This window comes from Plecotus auritus (assembly GCF_963455305.1).
Source record: "Plecotus auritus genome assembly, chromosome: 14".
NCBI classification, from domain to species: Eukaryota; Metazoa; Chordata; class Mammalia; order Chiroptera; family Vespertilionidae; genus Plecotus; species Plecotus auritus.
The window spans coordinates 10800274-10819072 of record NC_137780.1 but is presented as its reverse complement, the minus strand read 5'-3'; the positions used below and the strand labels follow the sequence as shown (position 1 = coordinate 10819072).

Genomic DNA, 18799 nt, shown 5'->3' with positions numbered 1-18799 from the left:
GAGCTTGTGACCAGGCTGTCCGCTTCCCCAGAGTGTACGTAAGTCCCTTGAAGGGGAGTAGGTGTGCTGAGTGGTACATTAATGCCTCCTGGGCCTTAGGCAGTGTTTACTGCGCTGTGCTGATAATTTGCTAAATGGTACCCTCAAGACCAAAAGGACTTGGGATGTGCCCTTGTAAAGGACCTAACTTGCTCCCAGGGAGAAATGGACAAAATAGTACGTATTATTGTTCATAACTGATGTTTGTAAAATTAGGTAAGCTTTGAAGAACATAAATAGTTCTGATTCTATGTCATTTGATGTCATATCATCACTATAATACTGTAATTAAAGTCCCTGTAGAAATACTCTACTGAATAAACAACTGGTATTGTTTCAAACACTATGCCTTTGGACTAGTATCTAGTCTTAAGAAAGTCACTCCAGTCCTCAATGGACATAGAGGTGGAATGGCAATTGGCCAACAGAACAACATCTTCTAGGAAGCTCTGGATTAAAAGACTTGACAAAATTAACCCTAAAAACATCAATGCTCAAAGATCCAGTGTCCTCATTCACTCTGTGTAGCTTGCATTAATTTACAACTTCTCTAAACAAAATTATACTTCCACTGGTATAATTTTATAGAGGTAGTTTATATAGGACTAAATATTATGTCCATGAGTTTATTTCCTATATAACCTAGTAAAAACATATAAATGCAAACATAGCTCTTCCATGAAAAACTACAAACTTTCTTGGTTGAATAAGGCAACCCCAATCTATTCTATGTATTAGATGCAGAATCACTGGGAGTAGATTCTACTTCTCTGTTCAGAGGCTGTCTGTCAAGTGCAAATAGAAGTACAAGGAAACCTATTTCCAGGGGAAGGTATCATGGTGCTCTAAGCATCCTCAGAACGCCAGGCCCATAATTCAGGTCTCCTACCTGCAGGAATCCCTCCAGAGCAGAGAGCTCTGTAGCATGTGGTCACAGAGGACAAGCTGACAAGCTTTCTCTCGCGGGGCATCTCAAGGTACCCTGAAGGATGGAATGGGGCCACGTCTGTGCACCCAGCTCTCCAACCCTCCAACCCCACATTTTCCTTCTTTCTGGAACATTTAACCACCCTTGCCCTACAAAAGAGTATTGTCACTAGATGTCAAAAGAATACAGAAGGCCTATTTATGAGTTCAGGAAAAACTAAAGACATTAAAGACTCTGCCGTGTAGAGGACATTTGGCTGCGTAGCGTGCAGAACACTTACTGTCCTCCGTTGTCATGAACAGACTCCAAGGGCTGAGCGCACTGCCAAATCCATTGGAGGCAACCACCCGGAACGCGTACTCGGTGTGCGGCTGGAGGTTCCTCACTTCATGGCTTAACGATGCCGAAGGACTGGAAAATAACCTATAGGGGGCACATGTGAGTCAGAGAGTTTCAGACACTCCAAGAAATAAAGAGGTAAGGTCAACATGCATTTAGGCATTGCACTTTTCTGTCCTCACATGCTACCTCTTTGAAAATGAGGAGCCATTTGGCTGAGGGTTCATAATATTGCATTCATGTGAGCTGTAAATGATAGTAGCACGGAGTCAATTCTAGTCTAGCATTAAGAATGTTTGCCACATGGAACTTGTAGGATACACATTATAATTTGGTAGCCACAGTTCACCATACAGGATTTTCGGGGTTCAAGTGCATGCTTGCTTTATGTAATAGATGTGCTCATGAAAAATTAAGTGTGAAGAAATCTTATTTTCACATGTAAAGTAGATATTTTTACAAAACAAATCATTATCTCCTAGGGTGTTGCTTGTTGTTTCGTTTGAACTTTTAAAAGGTGGCCTGTCTGGCCGGCGTGGCTCAGTACTTGAGCGTCAACCCATGAACCAAGAGGTCACTGGTATGATTTCAGGTCAGAGCACATGCCCAGGTTGCAGGCTTGATCCCCAGTGGAGGGCATGCAGGAGGCAGCTGATCGATAATGTTTCTCTCTCTTCGATGTTTCTATCTCTCTATCCCTCTCCCTTCCTCTCTTGCTAAAATAAAAACAAAAGGTGGTCTTTATTTGTTACAAATAAGAACGGACCTATTGCTCAAACACATGAAATTCATATAAGGCTAGTAACCACTGTTGCCCCAGTAAATTTCATTTAACAAATGGGAACCAAGATGAAGTTATGGCTATACCGCGCCCCCAGCTGCCCGTTGGGAGGATGGAAAGGGCAGAATGCTCACTCTAGCAACGCAGGGGAGGGGTGGCCTGGCCTCATCTGGAGCTGGTAGCGGGCTGAGCCGGGGGCGTTGTTCCGAGCTGGTGTAGACCAGGCAACCTGAAGACTGGTCGGAGCGGCGGCCGCAAGCCTGGGAGGCAGCACGCCATCTGGAGCTGTGGGGACACACGGATGAATTAGAGCAGAGAAAACCGCGGTGAACATATGCTGGCCAGACCGAAATGCCCCGTATCCTGGAAAAATTGCTCCTCGGGATCCACGACCGTGTTAACCATGGCCCATTTAGTTTAACATCTTCGTCCCTGAGCCGCTGTAGGTCCCTATTGTTCATTTCAGCACAATTACATTGGGATTTCACGCCCAGAAGCCAGCTCCCAGACAAACAGCAAGGCAGACAAAGGTGCAGTCCATTCCCACCTGGACTTCTGTTTGTCTAATGGAAAACACGGAGGGAATCTAGGGAAGCAAATGCCAAAGCGCCTTTGCAGTGTAACTTCTGCTCAATCACCAAGCAATCGACCAGGGAAGGAGTCCGGGGTTTTATTTCTCCCCTGCCGCCCGTTCCCCGCTTTAATCACAGTGCTCACGAACACACGGCTTGTCATTTTCTTTTGAGGGAGGTTTACTGTAACTGTGTTTCCCTACAACGATAAATATACAGGATTGGCTGCAATGAGCAGACTCTAGCCTTAATTCTCACCTACGGAAATGTAAAAGTGAAACTTCTTCGCACCTGAGTTTTACACCGTTCGCCGCCCCTTCTCACTGCAACTCCGTCCTTATTCCCAAATGCTGCAAGGTGGGGCATGCGTGTTGCTTTTCCCAGGCTAGTGGGATCTCTGACAAACTTGCCTGAATTCAGTGTGCCTGCCTGATGCAATCTCTCAGGGAAATCTATTCAAACAGTTCCAGAAGGCCTAAGAGGAATGAGTAGAACTAAAGCCTGTTCTACTTAAACAGCTGACACAAGGACTCTGCTTATTAAATTATTTCCCCCACAGGTATAACTTGAATGCATCTATCATATCCAAGTCTGTTCTAGAGCTCGTCAGGCACTCAGAAGCAAACTGAACAAACTTCTGTGGCTTTAGCAAAATCACCTAATGACTCGGTGAGGTATGTTTCTCATCTTTAAAACGGGGACAGATTATTTCCTCTGCAGGATTGCCGTGAAGATCAGAGACAATATAAAGAAAGCCCCTAAAGTTACATTGCCTCTGATCTGGCAATTTTTCATCGTTAGTCACGATGGTTCCTATTGCTGTTATTTTATTAGGCTAATTTGAACTTCCCTCAGGATGGTTTAAGTGCTACTACAATGTAATTTTTAGAAATATTCTTACTGTAATATAAACTCCTTATGGCCCAGGATGACTAGAGGCCATTGGTGAAGCAGAAGAGATCAAAACAATAAAAACAACTATCAGGCTTCATTTTCACCTTCTTTAATACATCATCCTCTGTGGGGTGAGCATTATGTGCTCTCCAACTTGGGAGAACCTGCCTATGAACCGAGAGGTTAATGAATGACCAGAGATGAGAAGGGAAGAATTAGATTACATGTCCCATCCATTCGTTGTCAGGGTTTTGAGTTCATCAATGATTTGCTAATTTACTCAATAAACGTGTATTGAGCCTCTCCTCTGTATGAAGCAGTGATCTCTTGTGTGGAGGGGTAACAGCACTGGGTGAAGGAGACGTGGCCCCTGACCCTATGGGGCGTCCCTGGGAATGGAGGCAGCAAGCAATACGCACACAGATGCATGAGATGACACCACACCGTGACGTGTGCCCGGGAGAGGAGCGAAGCAGAGCCAGGGGAGGGAAAGGGAAGAGAAGTGTGGGATTCTCCTTATTTGGTAACGATCCGGTTGTCCAGGGGAGCCAGGGGAAGAGCTTGTCATTGGGTAACATCTGAGCAGAGACCCCAATGACAATAGGAAGGCGGCCAGGAGAATAAAAATCAGAACAAAAAGCAGCTTTGGCAAATGATCAACATGAAACATGCGAGTAATAAACATGTCCACCAAAATAATCTCTTCAAGTGTTAAAAACTACATCACCATGCTATCAGAAAAGAACAGAGAAATGTCCAAAAGGAGACCCCATCATAATAACAACAACAATAATGATACTATTATCTTGAGTTTTCTTCTGAGTGATAAAAAAAAAAAGTACTCCATTAAATTGGTCACACTCTGGTTATATAACATTGTAAAATATTTCCAAACAGAGAGATCATCTTAAATTATTTACGCAGAACTCTTCATTCTGCGTGCTTTCGGTAACTCTGAATCCTGGAAACCTTTCTTTCCCCTTTGGTTAACCCCTTTGATCCACACCTATTCCTCAGAGGCCCCTTAGCCCCGAAGCAATAACTGGGAGCCAGCCATAATTCCATCCCTGGTTCCGGAGCAGAAGATCCGCGTATCTATCAGCTTGATATATGGCCTCCAAGATGCTATGTTGCTCAAAACACTTCTCTCAAGTTTAATATGACCCTCCCGGGGCAAGCACTCCACAGACAACCTCCTGAATCAACACATCTCGCCCAGTAAATACTAATTCTACACGGTGACTGGAAAAAACAGCCACCCCGACCTATAAATTCAAAGGAAGGGTGTTCTTCATGAAATTTCAAATTTAACCTTTTTTTTTTGGGAAGGCAAAATGAATACAAAGCATTAAATAATAAATTAAATCACAGATTGGACTAGTATAGCTGGTATAATATTTTTTTTTTGGGGGGGGTGGTGGTATAATCTTTTGAATGCATTTTTTTAAACTTATAAATGTAGGATTTCATTAAACTTTTATATGAATGTTTACTTGTGGATTCTTCCCTAACCAAACAATGGCAATAAAACCATACCCTCCCCCCAAAAAACAAAAAAACAAACAGAAGGCCTCAAACCTTTGCTCCATACAGATATACAGAACTCAGGGGGATGCTCTAAGCAGAAAAAAAAAAAAAAACACAAAATAACACACACACACACACATACACACACAAAAATAAAAATAAAAACACCACAGACTTTTTTTTCATGTGACCAGTGACTTACTAAGGTTGTAGTGGCTGGAAGAGTCAAGTTTTGGGGACAGAATAAATTCAGAGGGATTCTCATAGGACCAACTTGTTAGCACTGTGGTGTATGCTTTGTGTGTATGTGTGTGCATTTCAAGCCACTGGAATAAAGTATTGCCTTAAGATACCAAAGAAGTCCATAATAGTTTGTATTCAATGTAAACCTATAATAAAAGACACTGAATGTCATTCTGCACAAGGCTCTTTGCTATGGGTGGAAAAGGGCAGGGCAGGTAGAAAAGGGGTGGGCTGATCTACTTGATATTTAATAGAGATAAGACGTGACTCAAATAACTATAACGCCAAATGTGTACACAGCATAAAAAAATTGAGGGCTGCCCAGCTGGTGTGGCTCAGTGGTTGAGCGTCGACCCAGGAATCAGGAGGTCATGGTTCGATTCCTGGTCAGAGCACATGCCCGGGTTGCAGGCTCAATCCCAAATGTGGGGTGTGCAGGAGGCAGCCAATCAATGATTCTCTTTCATCATTGATGTTTCCCTCTCGCTTTTCCCCTTCTTCTCTCTGAAATCTATCTATCTATCTATCTATCTATCTATCTATCTATCTATCTATCTACACACACACACACACACACACACACACACCCGAGTGCTACAAGGGTTTCGGGAATCAGGACTCAGATGTGCATGTACTGTGGACCCCGCCTTTCAGAGGAGCAACCTTGAAGAGGCCCTGCCACGGGGACACAGTTCATCTGGGGCAATCAGGTCCTCAGCCTAATTCCAGGGCCTGGGACACCTGTCCACCTGTGTGTGCTCATTCTGAGCAGCCCTGAAGCTTCCTGCTGGCTTCGCTTGGAATCTGACCCCAGCGCAGCCCTAACTACGCGCACCTCAGAGATGGCTGGCTGGCATCCTCGTTCAGGTCTCCCTGCTCACATCACACGGGAGAAGCCATGACCTCTTATCTGTACCCATCCTGCCTGGATGGCCTGGCACATGCTCAAATCCCTCAGATCACACATTTCCCTCTCGTTTTCTGAAATAGCGACATATGAGCGAGGATTTTAAATTCCAGTTTCCAGAATGGAACATTAGAGTTCAGACACACATATTGAGTCGTTGAGTCATAAACAAATTGAAAACAGAAGGCCAGACTCCATTTCCAGTCACTAAACCATATGTCATTAAAAAAGAAATTAATTATGAGGAATATGCAGATGTGCTAACAAATGGACAGTCAACCTTGAGCACAAGGATGTACAAATAGAGCAGCATTAAATCGTGACAAGTAGGTTAAAACAGATTTCATGTTCACAAAACAGTCTCTCACCAGAGCTAATCCTTGGAACCTGTATACTATCAGCCATGTTCCTTCACATGAATATTCCCAATTCTCAGAATCACACTACAGAACTGCAGTGTCAATTGTTTGTAATACAGATAATGGATCTGAGGTTCAGAGAGGTGACGTGTTTTATCTCAAATCACAAAACTGGGGTGCTGGCAGGTGGGAATTTAAACTGGGATTGTTGAAATTCAGACACAGTGCCCCTAGTTCTATACCAGAACAGCATGCTACAGGAGGTGATTTGTAATAAAAAAATAAACATATTAAATAAATATAAAAGCACATCACTGGTACCTTAAAATAAATTAATTGTAGTAAAGGCTGGACTTATTTTCTGTCCAAGTCATATTCCTAAATAGTACTTTCCTGCTCTTACTTCTTCATCAAAGCAGGGTCGCTGTCTCCTTGTAGACTAAGAATATTCACTTCACAAAGAGGCTTCTGCTGGATACAGCACAATATTGTTTTCAGTATCATAAATAATACTAAGGATCCCGAGTAACCTAATCAATGCATCTTTGGTGTGCTTTCTACAATTATTGGGTCAATAGGAATGAATGTTGTTGCCATTTCAGATATAATTTGACAAAGTGTTCTCCAGAAAGTTGCATTTACTTATACTCCCATTGGTAAGGTATGAATGATCCATTTCTCAGTATCTCCATCAAAATGAGCCTTTTCCTACATGCATTTATATAGCTATATACATGTAATAGATAATAATGTAACTACACAGTATGTCATTAGAAATATTACTATAATTGTTATGTAACATAATATGACAAGTATATATAATCTAAATACATACCAATCCTATCTAATAAAGAGGGAATATGCTAATTGACCATCACTCCGTCACAAAGATGGCTGCACCCACAGCTGAGGCCAAGTTCCCATAAGGAGCCTTAATGAGCAATCAGCAGAGACCTGAGGCTACGCCCTCCCCCGCCCCCGTGGAGCTTGACAGGGGACCTCAGGCCATGGCCTCCACCCAGCAGGGCTTGACAGGGGACCTCAGGCCCTGCCCCATACCCGATGGGGCTTGACGGGGGACCTCAAGGTGCACTTCCCGTCCTGGTGCTGGGCTAGGGGACCTCAGGCTGCTCCCCCCGCCCCAGTGCCAGGCTGGGGGACCTCAGGCCACGCCCCCCCACCAGGTGGGGCTTGACAGGGGACTTCAGGCTGCTCCCCCCACCCCAGCACCAGGCTGGGGGACCTCAGGCCGCACCCCCAACTCAGCAGCCTTGATGGGGACCTCAGGCCTCGCCCCCTGCCCCAGCGCCAAGCCATGGGACCTCAGGCCTCGCCCCCCGCCTTGCGGGGCTTTACGGGGGACCTCAAGGGACACTTCCTGTCCTGGTGCTGGGCTAGGGGACCTCAGGCTGCTCCCGCCGCCCCAGCACCAGGCCAGGGGACCTCAGGCCGCACCCCCCACCAGGTGGGGCTTGACAGGGGACTTCAGGATGCGCCCCCCACCCGGAACCAGGCCGGGGGACCTCAGGCTGCACCCTCCGCCCCAGCACCTCCCCAGCCAGGGGACCTGAGGCTGTGCCCCCCTTGCCTGGCGGGGCTTGACAGGGGATCTCAAGGTGTACCCCCAGTGCTGGGTCGGGGGAACTCAGGCCACGCCCCCTGCCCAGCAGGGCTTGATGGGGGACCTGAGGCTGTGCCCCCCTCCCAGTGCCCGGGCCATGGGACCAGAGGCTGTGCCCCCCCGCCTGGCGGGCCTTGACAGGGTACCTCAGGCCATGCCCCTCACCCAGAGGGGCTTGACAGGGGATTTCAGGCCATGTCCCCCACCTGGCGGAGCTTGACAGGGGACTTCAAGGCATGCCCCCTGCCCCGGTCTGGGCTGGGGGAGCTCAGGCCATGCCCCCAATCCTGGCGCCAGGCCAAGGGACCTGAGGCTACGTCCCCTGCCCAGTGGGGCTTGACAAGGGTGGGACTGGCCGGGTCTGGGTCTAGCCCAATGGGGGTGGGGGCGGCCAGGTCTGGGTCTCCCGCGATTTTGAGGCGCATGTGGGCGGGCGGGAACTTGACTCTGGGTCCCAGACTCTGATAGGAGGAAGGTTTTCATATACATTTTACTAATTTTCTTTCATCTCTGACACTTCTATTATAGAGAAAGGGCAAATAGCAATATTAAATTAATCCCCTTTTAATGTGCACAAATTTCGTGCACCGGGCCACTAGTAAAATATAATAAGGCAGCCATTAAGATCTACACTCTGTTAACAAATTAAAAGTATCCTATATAATAAAGGCCTAATATGCTAAGTGTCCAGTTGTCTGGTTGGCTGTTCAACCAATCAAAACGTAACATGCTAATGATATGTTAAGGCAGCTCAACTGCTCACTGTGATGTGCACTGACCACCAGGGGACAGACAATCGACTGGTCGGCGAGTCGCTATGATGTGCACTGACCACCAGGCGGCAGACGCTCCAACCGGTAGGTTAGCTTGCTGCTGGGGTCCAGCTGATCGAGACTGAGCAAGACGGGCCAGACATGCCCTGGAGCCCTCCCGTGGTCCCTCCCCGGCTGGCCAACCTCCCGCATCCCACCCTGGCCCTGATCGTGTACTGGTGGGGTCCCTCATCCTGGCCTGCACCATCTCACAATCTGGAACCCCTCGGGGGATGTCTGAGAGCCGGTTTTAGCCCGATCCTGCAGGCCAGGCTGAGGGACCCCACTGGTGCAAGAATTCGTGCACTGGGCCTCTAGTTTCTAATAAAAGGGCTTGAGAGTGATGATGGAGGAGATAGAGGAACAGGCTTTATGGACTCAAGCTAAAGAAAAGATGAGATTTCCTCAAGGTTGTCACCACCTAGTAGAGGGGTACTAAGGACAAAAGTTCTGCTTAGGAAGGAAGTGTGTGCTTAAAATGAAAATTTTGTTAAAAAATTTTTTTGTGTCACTCAATTCAGTGACGAAATAAAATGTTATTGAACAAAACCTGTATCTTGGGTCTTTCACTGACTCCTTTTGGGTCCACATTTCTGAGGAAAACACAAATTTCACCAACGTCGGACTGGTGTGAGGCTACGTCAATCAAAATTGGTGCAAGTATCTGTCCAACGCCCTCTGAAACCCAACTGGCAGATCTCACCTGGCTCTAGTAATTGTTCTTCATGGGATGAAAAATGGTCCTGTGTTCACTAAGAAAGCCCTAATTAGACCAGAAAAGCAGCCGGGTATCCCCAGTTACGGTGTATAATAGGAGGACTATAGCAGGAGGTGTCAGAGGTGGGCCAAGGGCACTGGAATTGAGAGACACCACAGAATACGAATTGCTCTTGACCATTTTGAGAAATGGAAGATCCCACTGCACATTAGCATCCACGTGACCGAGGCAACATCTCCCCACCTCCACCTGTCTTTGTGGTTTCGGATGAAAGAGTTGCTTACAATTGCTCTGCAGGACAGTTTCAGTGACTTTGTTAAGCTGGAAACATCAGACAGACTGACGTTGCCCCCTGTTAATTTCCAAACACCCCAGAGCTGCGAATGTGCAGCTCCTGGTGCTCGGAGAACAATGGGAATTTTGAATTTCATCAGGTACATTAGTTGTTTAACTAGAACACGGAACTGTCACTTTGTCAGACTAATTAGAGGCTCTGAGGTTGGTGGTCAGAACGCCTAGAAGAATTTTTTGGGGGGTTAAGCCTCAAACCACCAATCAAATTTCATTCTTTGTCCTTACAGATTTCCTCGATTTAGACACTCCATTTAAGCCTTAGCTCGTGACATTTGAATTCCTCTTAGTATTCCTAAGAGAATTTCTTATTATTCCTATTATTTTGAATACCATCATATTCATCCAAATGAGTTTCTAGGCAGCACAGATTAAATTCTTTTTTCCTTTAGAATCTGATTACTTGAGGCCTTTGTGGAAGAATGTATCTTCAATTGGAAAAATAATTTAAAAAATACACAACCAAAATATTAGTGGATTAAGTCTACGCCGTTTTCAGTTAAAATATTGTTCCTTCACTTCATTTAAAATAATTCTCTGAAGAATTTCACCTCTGTAAAATTAAAAATAGATATGCGTGGCAAGGTTAATACACGATTTTAACAATGAGTAAATTCAGGCTAGGTCAAAGCCACTTTCTTTAAAGGGAGTGCACTAAGCATCCCCTCGAGGAATGTATCTAACAAGAACAATAGTTTTTTAAAAAAGTAGTTAAGATAAACTACTGTATTTGAGAATTGGACTCTTTCTTATGATGCCACTGCACTTACTATTCTGGAACAGAATCAAGAGCCAAGCAGTAAAGTGATCTTTGAACAAGTGACGAAACTTCAGAGGGGATTGGTTATAAAAGTCACTTTAGCAGTGGGACTGGATCTCTAATCTTCAAGTTGATTCATTACTCAACTAATAAAAGATCGGGCCTTAAAACACTCAGATTACACGTGGGGCATCCCTTACCTCAACAGGCCATTAATTTCACATTCTCTATTAGAGGGGAAAAAACAGTAGTCATCAGCACAATTGAAGATGCTGAATGACTGCTAAGAACTGATTTCAGCTCAGGAGTAGTAGGGTTAGAATCAGAAGTTGAGAATTAAAAAAAAAATGATGCTCATTTGACCACAATAATGATGAATAACTATGCAATTAAGTTTATGTGAAGAAAATCTGTAATTGGAATATTTGTTTATAGTAATTCTGCCTCACAATTATGATCCGGAGTACAGCATTGGTATCAGAAAGTATGCAAGATTAATACCAAGGAATTTCGTTAGTTTTAGGTTTATGGACCTGGGGGAATTCAGAAGTAGGAAACAAATGTGTTAATATTAATAACCCTTCTTTAATTTATATGCAGCACAAATCAGAATGCCTACGTTTGAAATATAGTATGGTAATCAAAACATAGCTTTGCTTGGGTCATCCCTAATTTCTAAGAATCTTCAATTGATTTCAGAAATGATTATTGGTATACTGAATAGAATCTTCCTTCACCTTAAAAGTTTAATTCAAATGCTCTTGATACTTAAGGAATCAGTAGCTGTTAAAAGTGGGGATGTAACTTGTTGCTACCCAGTCTTCTCACAGAGAGTGGAAGGATATAATTTGGAATGTAGAACACAATTACTATGCATCCAGCAATGCATTCTATTCTTCACATGCATGGATCACACTTAATTCTCTGTGTCAACCTTAGGAGGCAGTTCCTCTTTCTTGCCCCACCCCCCAAATGAGGCAAAGTCTGATTGTATAACTTGGTAATTTGTTCAAGGTCACAGAGCTAATAGGAGGAGAAATTAAACTCCTCCTACTAAGCTATATGAAGCCGATCTGATTTTAGAAAAATCACTAGAATTTCATTGGCTTATGTGTGAGCCTGACTGTGTATGTATGTGTAGGAGTTACAGATAAACAGAAGACATAGAGAATATGGCACATTCATGCATATCATTTTTATCCTGCATACTATTTTTTTTCCCCTCAAGCAACTTCTAATCTCATATTTTGTCAGGAAGAATTTGGAAATATTATTTTTTTCCTGAGAAAGGGAGGACTGAGAAAAATGGTAGAAGTTAACTTCAGATTATCATGAAGTTTTCGCTGCTCACAAAGCCTGGCTATGTGAGAAAGATCCAGGCCTAATCCTTTCTGAGAAATTGTCTCAATGTATTTAAATCTTAGAGGTTTCCACGTGGCCAGCTTCCACTCACTAGTTCTGTGATAAGACTGAGTTTGGCCTTGCCACCGTCAGGCATAGTAACAGAAATTCCTCGATGTTTTATTAAAACCTATTTCTCTCTCTCTGTCTCTCTCTCTCTGTCTCTCTCTTTAATCCCAAACTCTAATTTACTTGTTGTTCCCTTAGGTACAAAGTACACAGTTCATAATTCATTTGATATGAAATGTCAGTTTAGATTCTTGCCTGTCTTTGATAAATGAGAAAAAACATGTACATTTCAATTTCCTGGATGCCCGAGCGCCCAAGAACAACCCCCTGTGGTGCTTCTCAAAGACGTTTGTGTTAAATTAAACATCAAGCTTCGGAACGGGTGGGAAGGGGTTTCAGGACAGAGAGTACAAACACAGGAGACAGGGAGACGCGGGTGCGTTGCCTACCAGGGGAGTGAGTGCCCCCACACAGCAGCTGTGATCCCCAATTAGTCCTCACTTATAATTTAACACGCCGCCACCAGCCTGCTGTTTCCTTACGTTTCGCTTTAGAGCCCGTTGTTAGAGTTCTGGAGGAGAATGAAGATTCGAATGCTTGGGGGCTGGTTTAAGGTTCGGCCTAAATTGTGATGGTAGAGGTGTAAGCTGTGCTCAGTACATGTCATGCTTTACATTCTTTAGCCTCTATTTACGTATCAGCCGTCCTCAGGACACACCATTCCTTATCCCTCACCCACCCCATGGAGGATGGTGATGTGATGATGAAATCCCTTTTCAGATGAGCAAACGGAGGCCTGGAAAGGAGGTGCTTTCGGGGGGGGGGGGCAGGTTATGCAATCACAGATGACAATGAGGGGCAATGCTTCAGGTGGTGGTCAAGTTAAAATTCCCTCCGGAGATTTTACACTCTGAATGCATGGGTCCTGTACCAAAGGGAGGGCAGCTCTCTAGGTCATTGGTGACAAGTTTGGGACACCTGATGGTTCAAGCAAACAGTACTCTCAGGACTGTATTCTGACACAACTGCAGTGTCGGCCGACATCTTCAGACCCTCTTGATGAGTGAGTGAGACGGAGACATCTGTGTCGCCTTTGGTAAGAGAGGACACGACTGGTCAGTGGGTGATGCTTCAAATAAACGCTGCACATGGGCAGTGGCTCAGAAACCGGCTTCCGAAGCCAGTCGCCAGGCTGGAATGTGGTTTCCGCCATTGACTGCTGCACGAACTAACCAACTAGCTGCACACCAACCTCGTTCCCTCCGCTTCCTCTGTGTAAATAGGGGTAACAGCAGCACTTTCCGCATCGAGTCTGTGTCGATTAAATGAGTTCCTAAACGGTCCCTGAGCCTAGGCCGTGTTAACTGTGCACAATCGCTACCTCAAAGAGATGACAGGCAGACCTCATCTGATTGTGCTTTGCTGACTGTGTTTCACAAATATTGTATTTTTTACAAACCGAAGGCAAGACCCTCCACCAGGGAAAAAAAATAAGATGACTCGCTTTATTGCGACATCCAATTTATTGCGGTGGTCTGGAGCCCCACCCACAATAAAACGTGGGGCGCCTGTACTGTTATCAAAGAAAAATTTGCATGATCTTAATTGTTCTCTAGGCAATGGAACACTGTCAACCTACTTTGTGGAACTGTTAAATTCCTAGAGAGAAAAATCTTAAGGATGAGGTCGAATAGCCAGCAAACCGTGGGATCCAGAATAGAGATGTAACTTACTTGAGGAGACACATTCCAGACCCCCTCAGAGCAAGTGCAGACACAAGACGATCATTAAAGAAACTCCCAGAGGAAGGAGACTAGGGTCTTAGTCACAGGGAGTCCCTAATGACAGATGTTCCAGGAAGGAAGCGAAGGGCAGAGGAAATTTAGCGATAGCATCTGCACAGCAGGCTAGCCAGTGTTCCTCGGCGCACAAAACATCAGGCCTGTTGCTTTCTGGTGCCACAGGTAGGACCCGCCACCTGCCACCGGCAACTGGTGAGCCAGGGTGTCACCCTCTGCCCATCCAGGGAGACTGTGAGGACCTGCTGGCTTCTCTTACCTTGGCAAGGACTCTGTCCCTGGATCTGGAGCTTCTAGATTCAAAGACAAGTGGAGTGCAGGGTCCAGTCTCACCTGTTTTCCCTCAGCAATCCCTCAACTCAACTCTAAGTGGGGAGAGAGTCACAGACAGGATCAGTGGTCATTTCTCTTTGAAGGTACTGAGCCCAGCTGGGTGTGGCTCAGTGGTTGAGCGTCATGGGTTTGATTCCTGGTCAGGGCACATGCTTGGGTTGTGGACTCGATCCCCAGTAGGGGGCGTGCAGGAGCAGCTGATCAACGATTCTCTCTCATCACTGATGTTTCTCTCTCTCTCTCCCTCTCCCTTCCTCTGAAATCAATTTAAAAAATAAAGATGACCTAGTTGAGTGGTTTGCAAAATTGGGTGTGCACCCAGGTAACCTGGGGCACCTAATAAATTACAGGTCACTTGGCCCCGCCCTCTGGTTCAGTAGATTGAGGATTGAGCTCCAGAGTAATTTCACACACACACACACAAACACACACACACACACACACACACGCACACACACACTGTTGCACAATCTATTGTTCTTCATTAAGTTTTCTAGGTCTTTAGAACTTGTAGGCTCTGGGTGATCTATACCTCTTTAGAGAGGTAGGAGAATTTCCCCCAAGTTCCTAATGAAAAGAGATTACAAAATAGGGACTTTAAGTACCCAAGATGTATTAAGAATTTATCTCACTTTAAGACTTTATACAGACAAGAAAATGCTCATAGAAATTTCTGCAAGTCAGGCGTCGAGTCTGTCTAGGATAATAAAGGGCAAAGAAAAGAATAAGATTTTATTTTTTAAAAAATAAAGCAAAAAAATTCTTTAGGGCACCAGAAGAATTCAAATAAAACTTCAAGCAGCTTTCAAACTGCGGAGCCAAGTCAGACAGACTTTTTTTTTTTTTTAACCTTAAAGTTATAAACCTTTTTTCCAAAATGAAAAAAAAAGAGAAAGGGGGACTTTTCTTATTCTCTTTAAAAATAGGATTTTTAAAATATCAATGGAATGTAAACGAATAATACTCTGCAGCCCTCTCCCCTGATAAAGTGAAATAATGTGATTTTGAAAAAAAAAAAAAATGGGGGAGGTCTCCCTCTCCTGCCCCAGGCTACAGTAGAGATGGTGGTTAACTATGTGTGTGTGTGGGGAGGGGGTTCCATTTCTATAGAAACCACAGGAGAGGATGCAAATGTGGGAAGCGAACAGCCCTTTGCTGGGGGCTTGTTGCATTCCTGGTAAGCGCACTTCAAAGTTCCCTCAATCTTCTCAGAAGTCACTTCCTCTCTAAAGTGTTTTTTTTTTTCTATAAGCGGAAGTTCATTGTCAAGACAGTGAAAAAATTGTAAAATAGAAATTTATCTCTGTCTTTGGCTTATGTCGTATAATTTTACACACACACACAGCAGGATAAATTATCAATTCTAAAAAAGTAAAGGGAAGATTTTTCATAAAAGGCTCTGAGTGCATGTTTAAGACAGTTATAAACACTTTGGTTCTATTCGTATAACATACTTGGGGAGAAAAGCACAGGTTACGCTAAATGGCCTGGTGTGTGTTTTCAAAAGTGCATTTGGTTATTAAGGATTTAAAAGGGTTTATTCATTGAATTCATCTACCTTCCTCCTTTAAACAGGTTCATTATTCCAGGGGGGAAAATCACACATTTGGGAGCCATTCACAGAAGTAAAACATTATGCACAACTATTCTAAAGATGCACAGGACTGGATGCAATATGAATTGTGGAGCATTTAATACACCGAGGGTGAAGGCAAACCATCTGTTAGAACGTTTCAAGGAATCCTGTTCCTCACAGTCCTGCGTCTTAATTGTGGCTTTTACATTCCACAGGGCAGTTAAGCTCACCTTCCCTTCGATGCTCTGAGTGAGGGACACCATCTCAGCCTATTGTGTGCCTATTTCAATGTCTAGCCTACAGTTTTTTTTGTCATTTCCATTCCTTTGCATTCTTTTCATTTTTAAGATACCCCGTGGCCACCTGCGCATGGGTGATGCAACTTACATCTTACAAATAAATCCAAGTGGCTTCCCAGCAGCTGACAAGCAGAAAACACGTTGACAGGAGCTATACTTCTCTGGTTTTGAGAACTCTTAATTTCATAAAAAAAAGTAGCATCTTGACATTTTAAAAGCATAGAAATAATGTATAGCTCTCAGTGACTGAGGAAAGTATGTGATAAAATGGAGTTTGCATTTGTAATTCTCATTTTTTTTTGTTTTTGTCTTTAGGTCTGTCTATCCCTGCTTTTTGAACTTCTAATTGCTCCTAACCCTCTTCGGGATCCTGTTGTAAAATGATACTGTTCTCCCTATGGTTGGTCCATGAGCTACCACAGTTCCCTCCTCCGTACATGGGTCCGACTGAGTAGATCATTGGTCACTAGTGACTGAACTTGATTTCAAGCTCCTTTCCCCTCCCAGAGGTCACAGAGGTGAGATTAAATTTCTAACCTTCTCATCATCTGGTTGGTTCCCCTGAGACCAGCCGCCCTGGTTAACCTAAAGCCAGGCTAGCTCTCATCACTTAGAAAATTTCAAGGAGCTCTGTGTCTGAAAGGGGGACGAGGACCATACATGAATTTCTTATTATAAATCACAAGAGGCCAAAAAAGAGTCTTGGAACAAAAACAGAACAAAGAAAACAGTGAGCACCAAATGTTGATCGAGATATCTCAGCACATCACATGTACTCTACTATTTAATCCTGGATCACTAGGAATTTCATCAAACCGATTTTATGTAGGAACAAACTGAGGTTCAAATACATTTGTGGATTTGCCATAATCACTCAGCCAGTGAGGGAAAGCAGTGAGACCAAACTAGGTTTGTAGAATCCCAAAGTCTACGCTTTTACAATGTGCCTAAGTATTAATTCCAAATGGACTCCACTCTTCTTAAATTCTTGAGGAATCACCAGACTGCTTTCCATAGTGGTTGTACCAGTCCACCATACGACCAGCAACCCCTCTCCTGGGTACAGACCCCAAAAAACTCGAAATCATGTATTTGCAAAGATATATACACCCCTATGTTCACTGCAGCATTATGCACGGAGGCCAAGACATGGAAACAACCAAAGTGTCCCTTAACAGAGAATTGGATGAAGACGATGTGGTACATCTACACAATGGAGTACTACTCAGCCATAAGAAAGGATGAAATGGCGCCATTGGCAACAACATGGATGGGCCTTGAGAACATTATGCGAAGTGAAGTCAGACAGAAAAAGCTAAGAAACGTGATTTCACTCATATGTGGGATATAAAACTGAAACTCATGAACATAAACAGCAGAGTGGTGGTCGCCAGAGGAAAGGGGGTTGGCGGGGGGAGGGAGTCCTAATATAAAAATGAAGGAGAAGATCTGACTTTGGGTGGTGGGCACACGGTGCAATATACAGACTTGAAACATGGAAACCCACACCTGAAACCTATATGTTCATGTTGACCAATGTCACCCCAATACATTTAACAAATAAAATTAAAAAAATGAACTTTACTACTTGTCATGGGTGTTTTAGCTGGCAAGGGAGGTCAAGGAGGGAAGAACTAAAGCAAATTCCAAGACAAACCACTCACAACCTCTTGCCTTCCCGTTTTTTATTTTCTAATAACACATGCTTGTGAAAGAAACACATTCCCCAAACTTAGTATTTTCATGAAGTTTATAGATTTTAGTAATTCTCATCCATTTGAAGCTTTAAGTGAAAAATTATTTACTGTCACAGAAAACTGGATGAAGTTCCCCAACAAAGGTGCCTCTGAGCTGCTGTCCGTTACTACAGAGCAGGTTGGAAAAAAGACACACAGGATACAAGTATTCCTTTTGGAAAAACAGAAAACTTTCATAAAAAATCTGTTTCCCACTCATCAGTATGGAATTTGTCACTAATCATTTTAAACTATGCCCTTTTATGCTTCTTCTGTCTCTCTTAGCTCTCTGAGTAGTTCTTTGATGTAACAAAGACAGTTTCAGACAACATTTCAGTTCATCTGGAAAAAAAAAAAAGGTTTAAGTCTGGAGGCAACATGCAGTGTATTTAAAATTTATACACTCGATAATGCCTTTGCTCTGAACTTGAAGATCCTGCAGAACTTCGAAGCTTCCTTGCCTTCCTCCCCTAAGCTTATTTGCTCTACCTTTGCTTATTATCATGCAACGGGGACTTTAACGGGTGGCTCCATCGTTTAACTACATGCGGAGTCATGGCTGATCCTTTCTGATCAATCCCCAATCCATACAGGTTTGACTGATAAAAGAGCCAATTAGATTTAAGCAAATTAAGGGACATCACCAATGTCAACCACTTATTAAACCGAATGCTGAATTCCATGCATGCAAAACACTAATGCACCAAGAGCCCCCATTAAGAGTTGAAATCCTAACCCCATTAGTAACTTCGGACCTTGAGGGGGTAAAGGTCACAGGAAAGTTTCATATTTATG

The 18799-nt window shown here is 43.9% G+C and overlaps 1 protein-coding gene across 1 annotated transcript in view; it reads right to left on the bottom strand.

Moving 5' to 3' along the window:
- Nucleotides 1–18799, bottom strand: part of USH2A (usherin) — a gene marked incomplete at its 5' end in the record, with an annotated part of 419390 nt that overhangs the window by 148703 nt on the left and 251888 nt on the right. The window contains 2 exons of the mRNA XM_080650916.1: nucleotides 1248–1390; nucleotides 2222–2372. Coding sequence (XP_080507042.1) covers nucleotides 1248–1390; nucleotides 2222–2372 — 294 coding nt within the window. The remainder of the gene's footprint in view (nucleotides 1–1247; nucleotides 1391–2221; nucleotides 2373–18799) is intronic.